Source organism: Hylobates moloch, unplaced genomic scaffold (assembly GCF_009828535.3).
Source record: "Hylobates moloch isolate HMO894 unplaced genomic scaffold, HMol_V3 SCAFFOLD_11, whole genome shotgun sequence".
Taxonomy (NCBI): Eukaryota; Metazoa; Chordata; class Mammalia; order Primates; family Hylobatidae; genus Hylobates; species Hylobates moloch.
In genome coordinates, this window is record NW_026652286.1 from 50,820,581 (window position 1) to 50,844,177 (window position 23,597).

Genomic DNA, 23,597 nt, shown 5'->3' on the forward strand with positions numbered 1-23,597 from the left:
CACACAATTACCACCTGACACTCTAGGTATGTGGTAGAGACAATGTGACTTGATATGATGTGATGTGATATAATAGAACAACAATAATAGGAATCATCATTTATGGGATGTTTACCATGTGCCTGGTACTACTGTGCTAAGTATTTACATTCCTAATATTCAATCTGTACCACAACTGTGCAGCATATCCCTATTACATAGATGAGGAAAATGAGGCTCAGAGAGCTTCAGTGATTTGCCCAAAGTCACTCAGCTGTAGATGACAAAGTCTGAATTTGAATGCCTGATTTCACTAGAATCTCCTGCTTTGATTTGAAACTAGGCCCTGAAATCTGGAACTATTTAATAATAGAACCACTTATAATGTTTCTATAGGTTTTTATTAAACATATTAATTTTGACCATCAGAATAAGCCTAGGAGGTAGACACGGATGGCATTATTACTCCCATTCTATCAGTGAGGACCCTGGGGCTTAGACACTGTAAATCACTGGCTATAGGGGTTGCAACACAGTAAACACTCCACTGACTGTGGATAATGATGGCTTCTCCAAAAAGCTTTCCCAGTCTCCAAGGCACAGAGGTCTCTCTTGGCGCTAAACCCCCATGAACAGCTCTTTCTTCTTGCCTCTCAGAGAGCACCTCTTCCTCTCGCCCATGTCACAGTGATTCACACTCCAGTCTTATTTATTCTGCTGCAACAAACTTATCTATGCAACCATTGTACTCTATGTACTCGAATATTTGCTGAATAAGCGAATGACAAATTGTGATTGTGGGCATTTAGAGGTCCAACTTTTTGAGGGACTCAGAATTGAGACCTACAGTTAACCCACCTGATAGCATATGAACATATGAAAACACAATACACTAAAATGTTTTTGTGTAACAATAACATGAGAGACAGCATACATGTCCAATAGTAGAGGATTGGGACATCCATTTGCTGAAATACTATATAGTCATTAAAAATGAGCACACAGAAACCATTTAATGACATGGAGAAATGTTAATGATCTAGCATTTACGGAAAAAAAGCAGTTTGCTTAATGTGATCTCATTTTGTTTGTTTTTAGTAAACACTACATACACACAAACACTTTGAAAAAAGACTAGGAGAGAAGACAGGAAATGTTAACTGGGAGTATTTCTGGCAGGTGGAATTATCACAGTTTTCACCATCCTCCATATATTTCTCGGTATTTTCCAAAAATTTTTGCAATATTAATCATGCATGTTTTTCTGAAATGGAAAATACCCCAATAAATGTTATTGACAATGTCTCTAAGGCAAGGCCTTACCCCTGGGATTGGTGAGTGTGGCTTCTGTGGCCTTCCCACCATCCCCGCAGCGAGTGTCATCAAAGGGGAGGCACTGGTCACCTGTCCCCGCAACCACCTCAGAGTTCTTGACAAGGTCCTTCACCACCACGGTGGACTTGATTTTAAAGACCCGCCGGCTGTTGGTGTCAGAAAGGTAGACGGCCCCACTCATGGGGTCTGTGGTCAGGTAGTATTTGTGTGCTGGACTGTGACTAGAAAACAAAGACATGGCCAACTGGTGAGCATTTTCTTCTTTCCTACGAGTAGCTGGAGATGTACAGATGAACCCCTGGCCCTTTAGAATCCAAGCAATAATGTCTTATGGGGATGATGCCCCTATTGTGGGCGATGGTTCCCCAATTTTTCTGACCTCAGTCGCTGGCTTAACTATCCTTCCCACCCACTATTCTTGCAAAAACCCCTTGCCAATGATTGAGATGACCAGCTCAGTGCCATGTTTGTATCAGGTGCTAAATACATGTTTTCTTAAGAAGGTGATCACTGAGGCCTACCATTGGTGTCTCGTTCATTGAAGCTAGAAACATGGATGTTCTTGACTTTAAAAAAACACTTCAAGAGTTCAAATCCTTTTCCACAGGATTTTTAAAGCAGTCCCTCATCTCCATCTTGGGACTGATGGATGAAACCCTGGCTGGCTCTGACTCCCGGTCAGCAGCATCAACACCGTCTTCAGTGGATACTCATGTTACACTTATCAGGAGCCCAGGAGTCTCCCTCTGGCAGTCAGATATAAATGAACTTCAGGATTGGTTTGTAATTTGCAGTGAAACCCAAGGAAAAAAAAAAGCAACACAGAAGAGCAGTGCTAATGATGGTTCTGTTTCTGGAAAACAGTTACAAAGATCAGGCTGTGCCAACAGAGGAGAGAGAAGCTTGACTATAGAGATGCCTTGAGGAGACAAAGCACTGCCTCTAGCCACAGGGTGAGGAAAAGGCACAGGATTTGGAATCAGAACAGTCTGGGTTCCAAGTCTAGCTCTGTAATTTCCTGGTTCTTAAACTTGGGTAAGTTACCTGACCTCCTGAGCCTCGAATTGTCTTTATGTGCAAAATGGGGGTATTAACAGCTACTTTGCTGGTATATTGGGGAAACTAGAGAGAAAATAAAAAATGCAAAGTAGCATAGTGTAGTAGATGCTCAATAATAATTATTATTTTAATTACCAATGATTGTGTCTCTTCTTGCACTTGGAGATGACTACGTAGTAGGTATCTCTTATTAAGCCTGAATTTTTTTATCCCCTGGTACTGATATACAATTTCTTTTAAGTCTAGAGCACATTGGAGTTGAACTTGGTGCTTCTGAGAAGCTAATTTTAAGTTCCTGTGCATGGCCTGAACATTTGCCGGGCCCTAAAACTGCATCTCAATATTGGCAGCCCCTTCCAAGTCTCTGGAAGGTATTTTGATTCAAAGGAAGCTCTGTTTGGACCAGATAGCCTGGTGCTGGTCATTTTCACTGCACAGTGAGGCATAAACTGTGCTAAGGGACTCGGGACAGACTGAGCAGTGATGAGAGCACCAGCAGGGCCGGAGCACTGCAGACCCCCTTCAAGATGAAAGCAAGAGAATTTGAAAACTCTAGAAAGAAGCTATTTTGCATTTATCAGGTATGTAAGTTTTGGGTCCTTTTGAAAAGCAACATTTTATTTTACAGATTTGTGTTCTTTGAATTCCCTGTGAAGGCTGGGGCACCATAATCTTTTCAGTATGTAAGTCACTGAAGGTCTTAATCTGGCCCTGGCAGGTTTGTCATTATAAATGTCTCTTGCCTTGGACAGTGTCCTTGGGGACTGGCTACCTCGAAAAGGGCCAGGCATCCAGACCCAAGGCTTTCCTTCCTTGGTTTTCTCTCCATGAATTCAACTAAACTGATATGATTTTCTCCAACTGTCCTTCCTCTTTAACCATAATGCTACTGTCCTGTCACATCCTTCTCGAACCAAGGGGAGGTCTCTCCACCTGTAGCCTGGGTCCTCTTCAAGCCATTCTTGATCTAACCCAAATACCAACCTGCCATTTCAATGCTTTCCCTTCAGGGATTCCTTAATTCTTACAGAGAAGTCAGGAGCTTCCTGCCCCTGCACAAATCCCAGCTTTCTGCTGTGCTGCTCCACCCTCCCGTCCTCCCTCCTCTCTCAGACACCCTGCACCTGACCACAGACCTGTCCCTGCAGCATGCCTCAAGTCTGCCTGCACCTGCTGCTCCTGCTCTGCAGTATGCCCTGCCCCTCCCTTTCCTACTCACCCTTCACTTGTCAGTTCAAATGCTCCCTCCTCTGCAAACCTTCCCCAGCCTCCTCCCTGTGTGTGGAGATTTGCATCCATTCATTTCTGGATGATAGGACATAATGCTGTGACTGTTCATTTATGTGTGTGCCTCCAAAACCCAATCGTCAATACTTGAAGGGAAGAGACTGGATTTTGTTCATTTTTGTTTTTCCAATGTTCTGCTTCGTGCCTTCTAGCCCATAGCAGCCACTTGTTTTAAGTAGATGGCATGTCTATTTTTAGATTACTTAGGTAGTGTTTGCATTTGCATTATTTAGCTCTTCTTTTACTTCTCTTCTGGGGGTAGCAGTAAACAGGACAGGTATCCTGTCTATTTTGAAATGTCTCCTGAGACTTACCCTATAATGTAGCACAGATTTAATCTTCCCAGATGACATCAATTCTGGCTAAATAAATGCGGTGACCTTAGATCCTACTGTGTAATGCCGGGGCAGCCTTGATCTTTCTGCTTTTCTGATGACAGCTCTGAGGCGGGGTGATTTTTTTCATTTCTTTGCACATCACTCATGATAAACTGGTGCTATTTACCTTGGCAGAAAAGGGTCCCTGAGGGGATATGGTGAGGAGGCCCTGTCCACTTAGATTAGCCCCCTGAGTTTCCAGCTCATGTCTCTCTGCACTGCTCCAGAGAAATGTCACTCATGTGGAGCTTCTCAGATCAGTGAATTCCAGGACAGAGTGGCATTGGCAGGATTATCCCAGAGTCTGTAAGAGCTGTGGCTGCACCTTTCGGCCCAAGGACAAATCTGAGGTCTGCTGGTAAGTTAAGCATAGGGAAAACAACAACTAGCTTTGCACTTAGAAGGTGTAGGCTCTCATTTAGGTGAGTCACCTAAATAGTTCAAATCGTAGGTCCCTTAGCTGTCAAATGACTAAGTCCCTGCTCGGCTATGCTCACAGGCTTGTCATTAGGATCAAATGAAATTATACATCTCAACAGCCCTTTCTAGTTTGCAGAGCTCTCTGAACATTCAACTCATTTCGTCCTCCTGCCACCTGCCCCTGGGAGCTGCAGCTGCGTCTGTGATGCCCATCTAGACTCCACCAGGCTGCAGTGCCACTTGTCTGCAGAACAGAGCTGCAGAGATGACTACCACTGAAAAGAATGCATCTGTGACCACCTGGGGATGCCCATTCTGTCCCAGACACTGCACTAGCACTTGATGCACACATGACCTCATTTTCTTCACAACTACCATGTAAGGTAGGTACTTTCCTCCCTTATATTTCAGACAACTGAGACTGGAAGAGGTGAAGTGACTTGTCTGGGACCACAGATTCCTAAGTGGCAGGATGAAATTCCAACCGAGTTCTGCTTGACTCCAAAGTCTGTGTTCTTTCTACTTCCCCACCCTGCTGCTCAGGATCTAAAAGGTTCCTCTGCCCATATTCACCTGGGAGTACCTGCTCATCTTCTGAGGTTCAGCTCATCTGTAATACCATTCCTGAACCCCCACTTCTTCCTCACTGGTAGAAATGGCCTCTTCCTTCATTGTGTCTCCACTAGAGCTTACAAAGTTTATACTTTTAGTATCTGTAGCACCAATTAAACTTTTCTGTTTAATTGTCTGTATTTTGGATGAAACTTTGAAATCCTCAAGAGGAGGGACTGATTACCAGTCTCTGCTGCTTTGAACTGGGCTGATGTAGAATAAGTACTCCAGAAAGTTCTGCTGAATTAGCCTCTATGGCTGGAGTATACATAGGAAATGCTCACTTCTAGCAATCTTAGAGTGATGGTTCTCAAACATGGCTACACATCAGAATGGCCTGGAGAGCTTTAAAAATAGCCTTACCCATAACGATTGGAGGGTGTGGGCATCTATATCTTTGAGATTTCTCCAAGTGACTTGGAGGCACAGCCAGATTTGGGAACCATGGCCTTCGAGCAGTTCTTTTTAAACTGTCATGTGCCACCTGGAGCCTTTGCTAAAATGCACATTTCAATTCCGTAGTTCTGGGGTGCGGAACTTGAGAGTCCACATTTCTAACAATTCCCAGAGCATGCCAATGTTGCTTGTCTGTATTTTGAGCAGCAAGGCCTCAGAATACTCTACAAATCATAAATGTCTCAGAGCATGAGGTGGAAGACGGCCTTCAGTGGAGGCCTTAGGCCTGGTTATGTGGACACGGAGCATTTCCTGGAACGGACCATGTCTGATTCAATTCTGATGCCCAGTATCCTGAGCAGGGCTGGACACAGAGTAAGATCACAGCTTCATTTTCAGTTTGCTGTAGAAGTCTCTGAGGACCCACATTCTTTTCTAGTTCCTCAAACATAACCTTAGTTTCTCTGGAAGTGATGTAAAATCAAGAGGCCTTCAGGGTACCATTCCTGAAGTTAATGGGCTGAAGCCAAGCTTCATTCTGCCCTCATTCTGGATGGTGTTTGGAATTTCCCAGTAGGAGCTGGGAGTCTAGGAGTCTGTAGGGACATACAGGCTCACTTGCTTCTGAGTGAGAATTCTCTTTGTCTCTAAGTAAGGTCTGCCACATGCAAAGGAGCGTCCTTCAATGACAGCAGTTGGCAGCCCTGGCAGAACTTGATTCCCCAGTTCTCAGAACCAGTGGGAAGAGGTTGAGTGTTGGAGCCACACAGTCAAGGGTTCAAATACCAGTTCTACCATCCACTTGGCTAAGTGACCCTGGTCACATCACTTCCATTGCCTCAGTTTTCTTAAGCTGAGAAATGGGGATAGTCACACCTATTTCAAAGGATTCTTTTGAGGACAAAATTGCATGAAGACTATAAACCTCTGAGCAGAGTGCCTGTTCCACTAAGAAATAAAATACCCAATAAATGGCAGCTTTTAAGCAAAGCTGGTTCCTTTAGAAACTTCTAGAAGACTTGGTGCATAGTGGAAACACTAAGTATGTCAGACTTTATTTTGTCCTGCTCAACCTATTTCCTGGGACGGTTAAGGGCTCTGAGTTAATATAATATGTGTAGCTGGGTTTGATGGACACTTGAGTTCAAATGTACTTCTGAAGAAAAGGCTTCAAACATCTTCCGTGACCCTAGGGAAGAGCTCTGGGAAGAGGTAAAGATGCTTGTTTCCTGAAGGAGTCCATAGAGGAAGATGCCCCATGGATTATGGGTTTCTGTACTGAGCATGCCTAGCACAGCAGGCTGGCTCTGAGGCTGGAAAAGCAAAAGGCAGACATGAGTCTGCTCCGGGGAAGCACACACACAGGCTAAAGTCGCCAGTCATGGGGCCAGACATATTACTGGGAGTGGCTGAGACAGTTAATGGAGGAAGAGACATAACTTCATAATTTTTAAAATCCATCTCCAACATTTACTGATGGGGACACTGAAGCCCAGAGAGAGGAAGAGATTTGCCAATATCTAGATGGCAGTTAACATCAGAGCTGAACCCAGGCTCTCTGTCTTCTGGTTCTCTTTAGAAAACTTTTTTCCTTTCTACTTTGGTTCATCTTAGAAAGTTTTTAGTACCCAAGAAAACAATGAATTGATGAAGGGTTTAAAGTCATACCATGAATATATAAAAAGATCGCTGAACATCAGAAACAAAATGTTCCCAAACCACAAACTCTTTGTTTATAGATGAGACTGGAAACCAGAAATGCCAGGTAACCGGCCCAAAGCCACACGGCGAATGTGAAGCATGGGCGGACAGCACCTGGCCTCCTGACTCTTCCTGGCTATGTCCCCCTGGGTCATGGCTGTGTCCCATGCAGCCGCCACCACTAACTGAATGTTTCAACATTAAATGCTAGGCTTTAATCCAAGACCTTCACGTGAAATGTACTTCTGTGTTTTCTGTACAACTGAAGTTGAAGGCATGGACCATTACATAGTTCAGTATCATCCATACAAATCTCATTGGAAATCTCAGATTTCAGTGTCAGGAAAAAAATTTTCTCTTCTGAGAAATGGGCATGTTTTCAATTTCTGATACCACAAAGTATGAAAATAATTATGTTTTCTTATTTACACTTGCTGCCAGGAAGCTCAGAGCTTAATCTAATAAATAATCACATATATGTTTCCTCCTTTTTTCTTTTGTTACCAATTTCTATTTGATTTACTTTAATACATGTGCCTTTGGGTGTAAGAGGATTTAATTCCTTTTTGGGAAAGATGGAGACATCATCATTATCATATAATAATAATTGTTATGATAATAAATTATAATACTGTTAACTCTATGGGATGTTATCATTATTATTACTACTACTACTATTTCTGGAGCTCCTCCCTGTGCCTAAAAGTACTGAATAGTTTACAAATATCTTCTGTGATCATTATAACAACACTCCAAGGGAGATTTTATTAACCTTATGTTAGAAACTAAAGCTGAGAGAGATGAAGGAATTTTTTCAAGGCCACATAATTGGGGAGCTTCAGTTTTCTCGTCTGTCTACTGGATGTAATCATGGATATCTACTTCACAGAGTGGTTTGGGAATAGAATGCTACAATCCATGTAAAGCACATAACCCTCTATCTGCTACATAGTAAATGTTCTGTACATGTGAATTATTAAATAATTATATTTACTACTTATATAATAAATATTATCTTAAAATAACACATACAATTATTACATGAATAATGTAGCTACTTCTATCGAAAGAGATAGAATCATTACTTGATTCTGGGTCTCTCTGACTCTTTCCACCACCCCTAAGACCTTCTTTCATCCCAACTTAGCACCACCCCCAAACCACTTTGATCTGAGCCATAGGTGGATAACTGAGAGCCACTTCTGTGGCCATGCAAGCCACAGCTTTATCTGCCCATGGTTACTTTTCACGTCACCACAATGTGTGTGAGGTCAGGGGACTCCGAGATGACTGCTATCCAGGAGTCAGGTGAATGCCATAGTGACAGGTGATGCTGACAGGCAGACACTTCTCTTGGTGTGCCTGACTAGACCCATTTCTGTTTACTGCATGTCGCTGTGAGTCTACATGACAAACCCACTCTGGGACAAAGTTCTTATTTGGGGATTGATCTCTGCAGTTGGTTCCCGGATTCTGCTTTCTCCTTGATGGCAAGCTTTTGGGGCTTGGCTGGGGTTGCCTGGCATCCCCAAGCTGAGGCACCTTGAATGCCCACAGAAGTGTAAATGTGAAATCTGTCTTCTTCCAGATTGTTCGCCTGATCAAGATGTTCTCAGGACTTCCTATCATGACCATCAAAGTCGCTCAATGCAGTTAGGATGACATCCTCATTTATTCTAAGGATAAGCAGGCTGTAGCATTCAAATTACTATTCCAAGGTTCAAATTCTTTCCCATATTACTTTCCGACTATCAAAGTAACTGCCTCACTTTGTAACAGATCCAAGGAGTTCAGGCTACTGCCACCCATTCGTGCCATTATTAATGACTTCCTCCCATTGCAACTGATTACCCCAATCAGTTCCAATCACACAGGATTCTTTTGCCATACAGCCATCTGAAATTGACACGTGCAGCTTACCATACAGCATGCAACAAGGCAGGGGTGAGGCAGGAAAGTCTCCACTGGTTGGCTTACCTATGTCTGAAATCTTTATTTCTGACAGAAGACAGGAGAGCAGGGAATAGAAGAAAGAATGAGGTGTTAGCAGCAGGGTTAGAAGCATTATTAGCAGCCTGAAAACTTGACAGCAATGGTACTATACAATACTATAATAAATAAAGACTTAGCAGCTGTGACACTGATGTATTTTATATTGGATATTACTTGTCAGTAAGTTCACTTACAAGCAGCTACATATCAGAAGAGGCATGGTTTCACCTGCACCACTACTGCTGACTTTGGGGGAAGAGGACTAGGTTGACACATTCTGCTGCTTTAACAAGGGCTAAGACAGAGATTGGAATAGTGGATTCTCTCCTCTGTACAGACACATACCCAGAGATACACATGCTTACTGCTCTGTGTCTGCACATGCACACTTCCCTACAAAGAATTACCCAAACTTGGGTCACTTCCCGGGAGCCTCTTCATAATAGAATACAGAATTGGAGATAGACTATAATTAGAAGGGAGGGTATGATACAGAAACAGGCCTAGGAAAAAAAGACTGGGAGAAAAAATATATCAAAATGATAATATACTTCTAAATTTATTTTTTTCAAATTTCACTTATATCTCCCTTCCTTACCCACTGTCATGATCTCCCCAACAGCTGTGGGAGGGAGGCAGGGAAAATGGGGTCTCTTATTGGAAAGAGGTGAAAACGGAGGTCCAGCGAGGTTCAGTGATTTGTCCAAAGTTGTACAGCTTCTCTGCCAAGGCAAGCTGATTTCCTCGTCCATGGCGCTTTCTGTTGTGGTCCATACATGCAGCCGACTGACACAAATATGCTCAAAGGATCCCTCTTCCTTGACAGATGTCTGTGCCAGTCAGACTCATAAGAGACAGAAGAAGGGCAGAGAATATTCCACTGGTGGTCCTCTTCTCATTCAGCCGATATCTGATTTCCTATGAGCCTACCGTGTATGTGCTTGTCTGGCCCTGTGCGTGGGGCCGATACTAATCCTTCTCTTTAGGGCTTACGGCTGTTGGCCCTGCCTTCCTTTCACACGTGCGTTGCAGAGCGAGATTCTTGCAGCAGGATCCTACCTCCAGGGAGGAACTTAACAAGGCATTAAGTCGAAGTGGCTCTCATTGGGCCAGGTGACAAGGCTTTGGCGAGGCAGAGGTGTGTAATCATCTCTGGATTTGGGTCCACCATTCTAGAAGCTGGACCTCGGGCAGGTTCTTTAAATTCCCTAAGCCTCCATCTTTTCATTTACCAAAGGGGGATAATAATAAACACCTTAGAGAATTGTTATGCTTGGCAAATAGTAGGAACCCAGCAAAAGTGAGTTTTCTTTTCCCCTGCCCACTATGGAGGAAGTCTTTCCAGCTCTAGGGCCTGTCCTGCTCACATGCACCCTGGCCCAGAAGACAGGCAGATTCCATTCCCTAAAAGAGTTGGGAGGGAGCTTGGTGCAATTCCTCTTGAAAGGGAGTGTGAGGCTCCCTTATCTCTAAAGCACAGCTCTTCCATGACCCCTGAGCCCACCCTATGACAGTGCCCTGGTTCTAAAATGATCTAGGATAGGGAACCATAGAGAAAAATCCAACATATCAGGTCCTTCCCTGAGCTATAAGCGTGGCTGTTCTCCATCACTCAGGGTCAGGATGGGGAAAGAGGCTGACTCAGCTGCTTCTGCAGCACTTGAGGAGCAGAGAGGTCAGTTTTCTCGATATCGGTCAGTTGAAGGGAACTGCCCTTGGGCTCAAGGGATCCTCCTGCCTGAACCTCCTGAGTAGCCAGGACTACAGGCAGGTGCCACCACACCCAGCTAATTTTTTAAATTATTTTTTGCAGATGGGGGTCTCATCAGGTTGCACAAGCTGATCTCAAACTGCTGGCCTCAAGTGATCCTTCTGCTTTGGTCTTCCAAAGTGCTAGGATTACAGGTATGAGCAATGGCACCCAGCCCCTTGTTTTTATAAAAAAGGTTCATGTGACTCATTCTAATCAGTTTAGTTCTAGAAAACAGAAAGAAGATTCAATGGCTTCCAAGGGGTCTAATTTTTGGCTGCTAGCAGCCTTCTATGTCACAGATGTACTCTGGATGCCGGGGACATCTCCCTGTCCTGGGTGGCTTGTCTTCACTGCAGTGCACTGGGGAAGCAGCACCTGCTTGAGCTGGGAGGTGCAAAGTCTCAGAGTCTGACAGGCAAGGCTCTGTCCTGTCCTACATCCCTGGGCTCAGTAGGTAATGTGGCGGGGCCCAAAGGATGGCAAAGGCATATTATTAGGAACTATGAAGAAAGCATCACCTTACATACCTCAACTCTAGGATGTTGGTGACATTTCCAGAGGGGAGGATCCTTCTAATGTAGTTGAAATCACCCACATAGAGGCTCCCGTCGGAGCCACAGGTGAGGGCCACTGGGGCCAGGAGCTTGTTGCCGTCAGCAAGGCCGTTGCAGCTGGGGCAGGAGATGCTTCTCCGGCGCCCATTGCCCATGATGCTCCCGATGACAGGCGGCTGCTGAGACACAAACTGGTTCTCCCCATTCCCTTTGTGCAGGATGCCTGGGACAAGGAAAGAACAGAATTGCTTATGGAGCAGGAAATGGGTATCTTTTCCTGTGGTTGACCACAGAGTCACCCTGATTTTGCAAGGCATGCAAGATCTCCATCAACCATTTCCAGGATTATAGCCCAAGGCTTTGCCTCGGCCCCCTAATGGAACCCAGATTGTCCTAAACAAGTCACACAGATTTAATTCACTCCATAGCTCTGTAAGATAGGCACTGTTATTATCCCTCCTGTAACGGGGGACTGTCCAGGTAGCTTAACCGACCTTACCCAAAGTCACACAGACGATAAGTGGAAGAGCTCCAGAGTCTGGGTGCTTAGCCATTCACCTACACTGCCTCTCAGGTAGGTTGTCCATATCTCATGTACCCAGTCCACAGCTCTATGACAGCATGAATTATTTATCATACTTGTTTTTCTCTTTCAATCGATACCATTTCAAGCATGGAGTCTATGTCTTTTTCCTTTCTGTATCCCCAGTGCTTAGGGCAGAGCTTGACACAGAGTAGATACCAATGAATGTTTATAGAAATGAATGAGTGAAACTCACAGTCTCTTCTCATCAAAGGAGAGTCAAGAAGCATGGGTTTTTACCCAGCTTTGTTATTAATGGGCTGATCCCAGCTCCTGTATAGATCTCTTTACTGCTTTAACTGCCCTTGGGCCTGTTTCCCCACCAGCAAAATGAGGGGATTGACCTCAATGACGCAAAAGCTTCTTCTCATATCCATCCTGTTTCTTTTTAGCCTGGATCCTCTTTTTCCTCATACACACTTCACAGCCTCCAAACTGCATCCTCTGCCTGCTGCCTCACCTCTTCCATACTGAAGCCCAAGTGAGCTGTGCTCTTACAGATCATCAGGATCTTCTCCAAACTGTTACCTATCAGCTTTGTCAGAGCTGTCCTTTGTTCAACAGGTATCTTTGATTTTTATGTACTCTAATCAATCATTTTTCTACCTTAAAGTTTGTGCTTTATTAGGTTTTAGGAAATCCTTTCCTGAGATTTTTGCAAGTACTCCACTAATTAATTAATTAATTTCTTTTCTTTTTCTTTCTTTCCTTTCTTTCTTTCTTGCCGGCCCTCCCTCCCTCCCTCCCTCCCTTCCTTTCTTCCTCCTCTCCTTTCCTTTCCTTTCCTCTCTCTTCTTTTTTCTTTTCTTTCTTCTTTTTAATTGAGACAGGGTCTCACTCTGTTGCCCAGGCTAGAGTATAGTGGCATGTTCTTGGCTTACTGTAGCCTTGAACTCCTGGGCTCAAGTGATCCTCCCACCTCAGCCTCCTGAGTAGCTGGGACCACAAGCATGTGCTACCACACCCAGCTAATTAAAAAAAAAATTATTTTAGTAGAGATGGGGTCTCACTATGTTGCCCAGGCTAGTCTCAAACTCTTGGCCTCAAGCGATCCTCTCACCTTAGCTTCCCAAAGTGCTAGGATTATAGGCATGAGCCACAGTGCCTGGCCTTTTAAATATTTTCTTCCATGAATTTTAAAATGTTATCTTTCACATTTAGATGTTTAAGAAAATATCTCAATTTATTTTGTATACAGTGTGAAGTGAGGACTTAATTTGTCTCTGCATATTGAGCCAATTTTCCCAATACTAAGTTCTAAAACACCCATCCATTCTCCACTGATATATGACGCTATCTCTGTCATATTCCAAGTTCTTATATATACATGGTATGTGGCAGAAACTTCTCCTTCCTATCCAACCTTTCCTTCTTTTGCAGTTACAGAATCCCTGCTATTTAGCTGGGCACATGACTGCCTGGAACAGACCACGATCCCTGGCTCCATGGCAGCTACATCCACGAACAAGTTCTTGCAATGGCATGTAAGTAGAAGTGATATGGGCAGCTTCTGGGAGGTGTCCTTACAATGCAAGGGACTTGCTCTTCATCCTTGACCTCCTTCCTGCTGGCTGGAAAGTGGATGTGAAGGCTGGATCTGAAGTGGTCCCCTTGGATCATGACTTTGGAGATGAAAACCCGAGTGGAGCACAGAGAGAGAGGAGACTGGGTCTCAGACCCTGCAGCCCTGGATTATCTACCTCCAGACTCGCAGAGTGAGAAGTGAGGCGAGTGAGAAGCAAACTTTATTTCCAATTCTGTTATTTTGGCTTTTCTGAAACTTGGGGCCAAAGCCTAGTTTAATTACTCTTCCCAGGTCAGTTTCTGAATGTGTTCTATTCCATGGAATCAATTTATCTTTTCCTGTGCCAGCACCACACAGTTTTAGATAATATGGTTTTTCTAGGATAGCTTAATATCTGGTGAGTCCCTCTGCTTTGTTCTCAAAGGCTGCATCAGCTATTTACAAGTCTGTATTCTATCATAAATTTTAGAATTAGTTTGTCAATTCCCCCTGAAAACATGCTGTGGCTTTGATGGGCATTCACTGCCTTTTTAGATCAGGCAGGTGATATCTGACATCATTACCATATTTAGCTGTCCCATCCCAGCTCATGGTCAGACTGAGTTATCTATAATACAGATCTGATGGTGCCACTCACGTGCTTTAGTCCCTGCAGAGGCTTGACATTTGCCTTGGATGAAGTTGAAAGTCCTAATCTTCTTACCCTGGGCTCCAGCTGCTCACATCCAAGCTTTGTCTTTTGCTGTTCCCTTCATGTCATCCTCTGCTTAAATCACAATGAACCTTCTCTCCGGTAACTTTCTTTTAGGCTTCAGCGCTTTGGCACATACTGTGCCCTCTGCCTAGAATGTTCTCCCTACTTGATACACAGGGCTAATCCTACAGACCCTCTGAGACTCAGTTCAGGAGTTCTTACCAAAGAGACACATTGATGAACCAAGACGTTGGGTGAGGTGCTCTTCTTCTAGCCTTCATAGTGCCCTGTGCCTCCCTCTGTGATGTCAGGGTGCATATGGCACAACACTGAAACTGCCTGGTGAGTATTTGTGTCTCACAGGCACAAAGCCTTGAGGCCGTTCATTTCTACATCCCCAGTGCCTAGCACAGTGACAGGCTCAGAGGAGGTATCCAAGCAGTATCTGTTGACTGAGCTCTCTGATCACATAGGAGCCTATGGGATTCCAAGTGTGAATTTTTTGTTTGGCAGGGCACAAGGGATATGAGACAAGGTTCTGCCCCAGCCTGATTCAAGTGATTCTATTAATCCACTTACCACTTTGAATGTTGAGGGCATGATGTTTGTCTAGGCTCCATCCTCCAAGCTTGGATGCATCAATTTCATAGCCCTGCAGCACTGCTGTTCTTTTTTCCCACAGGATTAGATCTGGGCAGGATTCATATTCATAACCCACGGAAACTGTAGGTGACAGAAGAGGCAAAATGCGTAAGTGAGCAAAGCTCACTCTTTGGCCTTTAGACCTGTAGGCAAGGAACCTGGCTTATCTTTTGTAGAAGAGGAAAAAAGGATCATATTTCTAAGTGGCAACCAGAACTATGTGAAATACTAACACAAGGTTGCTGAGCCTTAATAATTTTTTCTCTTTTTTTTTTGGAAGAGCAATTTTACATTTGGGGAAAAGTTAAAATAAATGTACCAATTACTTTAAAAGGATCTAAGTGAATCCCTTCCAAGGAAATAATCTTCAGTACGTGATAGGGTTTGTTTCTGTGTTCCCAACCCAAATCTCATATTTAATTGTAATCCCCAGGGTTGGAGGTGGGGCCTGGTGGGAGGTGATTGGATCATGGGGTGGATTCTCTTGAATGGCTTGGCACCATCCTCTTGGTGCTGTTCTCATGATGGTAAGTGAGTTCTCCTGAGATCTGGATGTTTAAAAGTATGTAGCACCTCCTCCCACCACCCCAGGTCCTGCTCCTGCCATGTAAGACAGCTGCTCCCGCTTTGCCTTCTGCCATGAGTCAAAGCTCCCTGAGGCCTCCCCAGAAGCAGATGCTGCCAGGCTTCCTGTACAGCCTGCAGAACCATGAGCCAATTAAACCTCTTTTCTTATAAATTACCCAGTCTCAGGTATTTGTAACAATACGAGAACGGACTAATATAGTATGGAAAATACTTTGTGCACAAAAGTCTTCACCACAACATTATTTATAATATTGGAAACTTAGATGTAATCTAAAGGTTCAAGAGGGGTGAGACGGTGAGCAAACCCAAGTGCATCCACCCTAGGAATACTATGACGCCACTGGAAATCACAGCGAAGAAGAACGTGGTGACCTGGGAAATGCTTATGGAGAAATGCTCAGTTGAAAAGACTGGTTATATACGGTAATTTGCATTAAAAGAAATCACAGGCCGGGCGTGGTGGCTCACGCCTGTAATCCCAGCACTTTGGGAGGCCGAGGTGGGTGGATCACGAGGTCAGGAGATCGAGACTATCCTGGTTAACACGGTAAAACCTCGTCTCCACCAAAAATACAAAAATTAGCTGGGTGTGGTGGTGGGCGCCTCTAGTCCCAGCTAGTTGGGAGGCTGAGGCAGGAGAATCGCTTGAACCCAGGAGGCGGAGGTTGCAGTGAGCCGAGACTGCGCCACTGCATTCCAGCCTGACGACAGAGCGAGACTCCGTCTCAAAAAAAAAAAAAAATTACATATGAGAAAAGAAAACTAGTTGTATTTGTTTACAGAATCACATACGACTTTTTTCTATTTTTGTCCATTTTTCAAATTTTTATTAATGACTATGGTGTTTTTTAAATTAGGAAAAATGTTTAGAGTCATTTATAATGAATATATAGAAAAGGAACTTAGTTGGATTACTTTTAAAAAGCTGGAAGTTACTTTGAGGTTTCAAAGCTTGGAAATCCCCTGGATTTATTTTTGTTTCATAAATCCAGGACCCCTTAGAAGGTCACTGGGATGAAGACTAAACATGACAGCCTCCCTGACCCTGGGTGTGTAAAAAGTCCTGTAACTGGACTATGGAAAGGAACCAGCAGAGACAGGAATGCTATTTCTTCCACGCGTCTTTCTGGGCAGGCACTATTTTCCAGTGGACAATATTCTACTACATGTTCAAGACAGGAATTAACAACTGAGCAGCTCCTTATAGTTTCTTGTAGATGCTGTAAAAGACTGCGACTATTTATGGCAACAGGGGAATGGGCTGGAAGACGTCCCTATGACCCCTTCCCTCATGGCCTTGAGTTCCTTAAGCAGCCACTATGTGATCTTAGGAAAGTGACTCCAACCCAGTCACTTCCCTTTTTAACTGACTGGCGGGCACTAGCAGTGCTCATTTTATCTCAAGAGGTTATAAGGCCTCATTTTAAAAAAGATGACAGAAGTGGCTTGATCTACAGAAGGGATCATGAACAGTGAGAGATGGCACCTTTGCTCCCACTGTGCCCTTGTTGGGTAGGATGGGATGCGAACCCATAGGAAAGATCTGGAATAAATCCAGCTCTGTTCCTTCCTAGCTGTGCATCTCACTAGGAAGTCATCTCACTTCTCTGGGCCTCAGCTTCTTCATGCAGAATTTGGGGGTGACAATTTTTGATTCACAGATTATAAGGATTAACAGAGATACTAATGTACAGGGGCGCACAATGCCCACAGCAGGTGCTCGAGCAACATTCTTTTATTTCCTTCCCACCTCCCTCCTCCTCTTCTTCCCCCTCTCTTCCTCCCTCCCTTCCTTGCTTCTTCTCCCTCCCTCTCTTCCCTCTTCCCCCCTCCTTCTCTCCCTCTCTTCCTCTTCCTCCTTCCCTTCCTTCCTCCCCCACTTCCTTCCTTTCTAAAAACATTACTTCTCTGCTTCCTCATTCTGCCTTTGCTGAATCTCTGCATTTGCTGAACCTAAGGGAATGAAATTGGAGTGGGGTTCAAGACGAGAAGGGATTTGCTGGACGGTTACTCTCCAGTGCTTGGTGGATCAGCTCTGCAGGGTTAGGCCTGCTAAGAGTCCAGCTCTGAGCCCTTCCTGGGACCTCCTCTAATCTGGAAGCAGAAATGCATACAGCCAGCCCCTGGAAGCCCAAGGGCCAAGAGAGGCTAGGACCCCAGGTGAGGCTACAGCCAACTTCTGTTTCATCTTACAAAGAGACAGCAATAATAACAACAAAAAGATGACCTCTCTGGCTGGGTAAAGAGGCCAAAAAGCATTTTTGATGGAGGAAGAATCTTAGTTACTGCACCTCAAAAAAAAAAAAAAAAAAATGAAAGAAACCATTTTTTAGCTCTCCTATTTTAATGGGTAAGTTCCCACAGGATGGCTGTGGGGTGGCCAGGCAATGTCCACCTGGTCCTGCCTTTGTGGCACATGACCTCTTTTAGCCCCTCACAAGTGAGCACGGCACTTTTCAGGGCCCTTTGGTTCTGTAGCCTCATTGTAATGGTCGGGTTTTCCACATTCAGGTCTTTCAGTTCACATTCTTTTAGGGCCTAGCCAGTCATGGACAGGTCTTAAAGGTCAATTAAGCCTTAGGTATTTTTGATCTGAGAAGAGGAAGGAAGGAAGAAGGAACTAGGGAGGTAGAAAGAGTCCTCCCTGCAAATGCTATTCTCTCTCTGAGTCCTGCAGCCGGGAGGCTTACCAAAGGCTTCTGAAAGCCCAAACACCTTCTGGTTGTAGACGTCTGCCTTGTCCCAAATGAAATAATAGGACAGGTCTGGCGCTGCAGCGAACCACTTCCTGAAAAGGCGGCCCTCCACCGCTACCATGAGATGCACCTTCATGAGGTTGAAGGGGATGGTCGGGTGGGTGAGGCTGATCCTCAGGACAGATTTGTAGCCAGGCGTCCGGCTGCTCAGGTAGCTCAGCCTCATCTTGCAGCCAGAGATAGAGATTTCCTCCTGCAAAGCCTAGAAAGCAGAGGCAGATAACAGCAAGGGACGGTCGTCGACTCACCCGGTGGAGGGAAGATGGCGTGGCCCCATGGACTCTGGGTGTTCAGGAGGTAGAGGGAAAGGCAGAAGGAGAGAGGAGGGGAAAAAAAGAGGAGACAGTGGAAAGAAGAGGGGAAGCAGAGGGTGAAGAGAAGCAGGAGGAGGAGGAGGAAGGGAAAAGCATAAATGAGACGGGAGAAAGATTGGGGAGGAGTAAAACATGTCAGAGGACCTGGTTTCTGGGGCCAGTTTTCATGTGGTGACCCTGCAGGAGTCACCTCACCTCGCCAAGCCTCAGCCTCCTGCCCTGTACAACAGGGATGACAGCACTCATTTTACTGCAGTTTTGAGAGGAACACATAGGATATGCATATAAAATACTTAGATCACATTGCCACTGGTTCATGAGCTGTGTTATCCTAGAAAGCTCACGGAACCTCTGAATCTCAGTCTCCTCACTGGCTTTGTGTGAGGACTGAGAAAGGTCACATAGGTAAAGTGCCTAGCACAGAAATGTTGTCAAGTGGCATGCAGTGCTGCTGCTGCTGGTGGTGGTGCTGGCAGCAGGGATGCCATGAAGAGAGACTGCTGTGGCCAGCTGCCTAAGCAGGAAGGACGGTTTCTCTCTCAAAACTTTCCTCAAATGAGATCTGTTCCAAATGACTTTCTTTTTCAGGAAATTAAACAGACTATGAGATGTTGACCAAACAAATAATTATGCAGAGTTGAGACCACAGCCTGGCAGGACCTGTGGTTCACAGCCCCAGCTCATCCACAGACAGAGGCTGGACTGGCTGCATGGAGCTTCTGGCCACTCTGGGCCCCAGCTCCAGTGCCAGATGGACAGAGTGGGGAAGGCTGTGACCTGGGGAATGCTCAGGTCACTTAGCTACTGGGTGCAATGAGCCTAGTTCTAAGCTGGAAAGTTTAAATGAATGCCATCATGCCCAGGCAGACAGCAAAAGCAGATAACTTTATCAGCTTGATGCTCTGGGCTCTGTTTCAAGAAAGGAACATTAAATCAATTGAGGCTAATGTATCTATTCAAGGGACAATGGCTATTCTACCCTATGTTTACAGTGGATCTGGGCCTTCTTCATCCTGTCCATTTCATAGCCAAGTGTGAACGCTTACCCTCACCCATTCTCCTGAACACAGGAAATTTTAGGGATTGGGCTTAAACTAAGGTAATCTTCCTAAACTACAGCTTATAAGTTCGAGGCAAAGCAGGACTTATACCCTGGTGAGCCCCTGGCATGACTGAAGTGCCATCCTGATGGTCTCAAAAATATTTACCTTCTTTAACATACCCTTTAAAATTCATATCTCCCAGGACTTGCAAAGGCTAACCTATGAGAGGACTGGGAAAGTCCAAGAGTTTGTTTATGTGTATTTCATGAATCTGATAATAAGCAAGATTTTTGCCCTAACTGAATGTGCAGGCATCCAGCTCAGGGAGCACTGTAAAGAGGGTGTGACCTTTAACCCCATTTGTTCCAGAGTCCCTGCTCCTGGGAAAAATGTCTAGCTGGAGCTGAGCCAGGGTTGAGTAACAAATTACTTCTTTCCAGCAAGCTCTGTCTCCACTGACAACCATTTCATAAGAAAGGTCAGCCTGGTAGTTGAGACGGGAGACAGGCGCTGAATCTCTGAAAAGGCGGTTTCAACCTGTGAGTGCAATGAGAATTTCAAAATGATCGTATGTCCTTCTTGCTGGCTGGCATTGGAAGCCACTCAACAGGGTACGCACGGAAAAGTGTTTGCTCAGCCAGGCATGAAATATACATAAAAAAATGTATAAACTCCCTGCTCCACCAGTGCTTGCAATCCATTAATAGGCACATTGCCTGAGTTCTCATTAGGCAGGTGAGACAACCGGGACTTCTCTTGGGCTTCTGCACTGACATCTCTCCTCTTCCTCAGGCCTTCACTGCTACCATTAGAAACTGGGCTGGGGACAGCGAAGGAAATTCAACTGGCAGAGCTTTGTTAGGTGAAAATATCTATCTTGATTTCCATCAGATTAAAATGCATCTTTCCCAATTACTTTCTTTTAATGATAGTTAAGTAAAGCAGTTGTATATATAGATTTCAGCCAAGGCAATCCTTAATTGGCATGAAGGCATCGCGTATTAAATAATCTTAATAATAATAGCTAAAATTTATTGAGTACTTATTAGGTGACAGACATTGTGCTAAGCACCTCATATACATTTTTCTCATTTACTCTTTATTATAATGCTCACTCTTTGGGATCCTTTGGCACATTCCTCTTGGTAGAACCATTTATTTTAAATAGTTTTAATAGAAATAATGAGAGAGGGACACAGGAGGCTGGGGAAAAGGAAAGTAGGCAGAAGTGAACTAACCAGGAGAGTGGAAAGACAGAGAGTATTTAGTATAAACCAGAGTGTGCCAGGCAGTTCCAGGTGCTCACGTGTTTTCCATGTGTAAGAGGGGTGCCCCTCATGCCCTTACACCGTGCCTGCTGTGGGGTTTGGTGGCTGGATTTTGCATAATAGGCTGATGGGACCTGACCTAAGCCCTACAGAGGTGTCTTCTCTCTTTCCACTGTCTCTGAGATCCTCCTCCACCCCCAAAATGAAATAAAAGCATGGTGGAATGCAGTTAGGAAAGGTGGGTACCTGAATTTCCGGCACAATGGGGCCTTTCTCTGCACAGGAGCTGGCGAAGGACGTCAGTGGGGATGGAGAGACGACGGGGTTGGGGCGGGCAAAATTGCTCAGGTCACAGCTGGGAATCTCATTCTCCTCATGTCTCATGATGATGGTTTCCATGACAAAGAAGCGATCCCATGGCAGCCAGAGGGTGTGCTCCTGTGTGATGAAAGGTGCCCGCTCAAACCGCAGGATGATGGAGATGCCGCCATTTGTCACCAAGTCAAAGCTGTTTGGGAGGGGAAGGTTGAGAAGGGGTGGGGAGCAGGAAGAGCAGGAACCAGGAAGAGAGAGAGAGACCAAGAAAGGAGAGAAAATTACACCAAAGGGTCTGAGCATTTCTTGAGGGAGGCTCTAATGCCTAAAGATTTGACTGCAGCTCCAAACAATGGCAGTGATTTTAGAAAGCAGATTTTTTTCCCCATAAAATGATTCACACAGAGAATTTGCTGAAATGAACCACCGCTGTGGAGAGCCATTTTCCAGGATACACGAGAGCTGACAGTGGCGCTGCTGGTACTTAGGGCCTTTCAACTCTGTCAGAGCTGGAGCCCAGCGAAAAGTCAGTGAATAAAGCAGGGCAAGCCTTGATCTGGGTGTTAGGAACCCCAAGCCTGGTCTTGGCTCTGTCTTCAACTATTATGTGATCTTGGGTAAGTCACTTAGCCTCTTTGGTCCTCATTTTTTTCATATGTAAAATGCAAAGGCCCAAATGGATTATTCTTAAGCCTCTAAGATTCTATGACTCCACAGCAATTTTAGCTGTAATTGTGATAGATTACTCAACAAAGGCCTTTGCAATTACAAAATAGCTAAGCAGTTTAAAGATGGCTCAGTTAGAATCACAGTATCTTACAAGTGAAAGGGGAACCAGAAGACTGAGTGCCAGCCTCCTAGTTGAGATGAGATCACTGTGACAGCGTTTGGAGAGCTGGCCGCCCAGCCTCTGTTCATCAGCCTCTGAGGATGCTGGGGAGGTCTGAGGAGAAACCTGCCTTCCTAGTCCTAGTTCTGTCTTCAATGTGACACCAAACGGGTTTGCTCTATGATGGTCTCCAGGCCTTCCCTGATCCCAGATGACCCCCTGCTAAGCCCCTCTCGTTTCAGGCTTATGGGGATTGTATAGGCAGAGTCTTCCTTGCCTCACCCCAGAATATCATGTGCCCAAACAGGACCCAGCCAGAAACATACTGGCAGCTCTGTTTGGTGCTGGCATCTTAACTCCAATCACCTGCAGACAAATCTAGCAAGGCGCTTTCCCATCCAAGCCTTGGCATGCACTTTTACTTTCTGAACATTGAAGAAAACTGAGTTCCTCCCTATTTGTACACCCAACATTTCCGACACTGCCCAGCCCCACAGGGAACCTGATTTGAGGGTTCTGCAGCCACATGTTTAGAAGCCAGATGGACTTAGATTATAGATAATGGGAAAAGAGGGCCACATGTGAACCAAGGTACATCACTAATCCGGTAGGCTGGGTCTGCTGAACTAAGAAGAGGGCATAGCATGGCTGCTACTTAAAGCCCTATCATGCAATAAGACATAAGACTAGGCCAGGCACGGTGGCTCACATCTGTAATCCCGGCACTTTGGGAGGCTGAGGAGGGCGGATCACCTGAGATCAGGAGTTCGAGACCAACCTGGTCAACATGCTAAAACCCCGTCCCTACTAAAAATACAAAAACTGGCCGGGAGTGATGGCGGGTGCCTGTAATCCCAGCTGCTCGGGAGGCTGAGGCAGGAGAATGGCTTGAACCTGGGAGGCAGAAGTTGCAGTGAGTTGAGATTGCACCACTGCACTCCAGCCTGGGTGACAGAGTGAAACCTGTCTCAAAAAAATAAGAAATAAAAAATAAAAAGATGTAAGACTAGAATTTTGTGTCCTTTTTCTTCTTAAAACAGAAAGTTTAAATCAAGTAATAGGTGAACCACTGGAGAGGAACTTAATGGTCATCTGACCTAGCCCGCCTCCCATTTGATGCATCAGTTCCTTCTATAGAACCACCATCAAGGGCCCATTCAGTTCCTACTTATGCAATTCCAGAGATGAGGAGATTGCTATATCCACAGGAGGACGGTTCTGTTTTAGGTTCGTTCTGACTGTTAGAACTTTTTTTTTTTTTTAACTTGAGTGTGGGTCCCTCTCTTTCCAGCTTCTTGTTCACTGGGCCTGATGTCTATCTCCTGGGGTGACTTCAAACTAGTCCATTCCTTCTGTCACACCCTGGCTGTAGTAGGCATTTTCAAGGCCTGTCTTAATTGGCTTTTTTGGATGGAGAACTCCTAACTATCAAACTGGACAGCTCAAACTTCACCTCCCCCACACAGTCTTACCCAGTCAGAATTCCAGCTTCCTCCACCCCACACGCATGGCATTGCACTGTCATTGCTTGTTGAGCTCTCTGGCCCATGGACATCGAGTCCACTGTGTTTTCAG

The 23,597-nt window shown here is 45.0% G+C and overlaps 1 protein-coding gene across 1 annotated transcript in view; it reads right to left on the reverse strand.

The window, feature by feature from the left end:
* Positions 1-23,597, reverse strand: part of TENM4 (teneurin transmembrane protein 4) — a 417,322-nt gene that overhangs the window by 49,437 nt on the left and 344,288 nt on the right. The window contains exons 18-23 of the mRNA XM_058446567.1: positions 21,125-21,386; positions 18,188-18,455; positions 14,847-14,990; positions 11,439-11,688; positions 9,144-9,164; positions 1,303-1,535 (exon numbers count right to left, since the gene is read on the reverse strand). Of these exons, the coding sequence (XP_058302550.1) occupies positions 1,303-1,535; positions 9,144-9,164; positions 11,439-11,688; positions 14,847-14,990; positions 18,188-18,455; positions 21,125-21,386 (1,178 nt within the window). The remainder of the gene's footprint in view (positions 1-1,302; positions 1,536-9,143; positions 9,165-11,438; positions 11,689-14,846; positions 14,991-18,187; positions 18,456-21,124; positions 21,387-23,597) is intronic.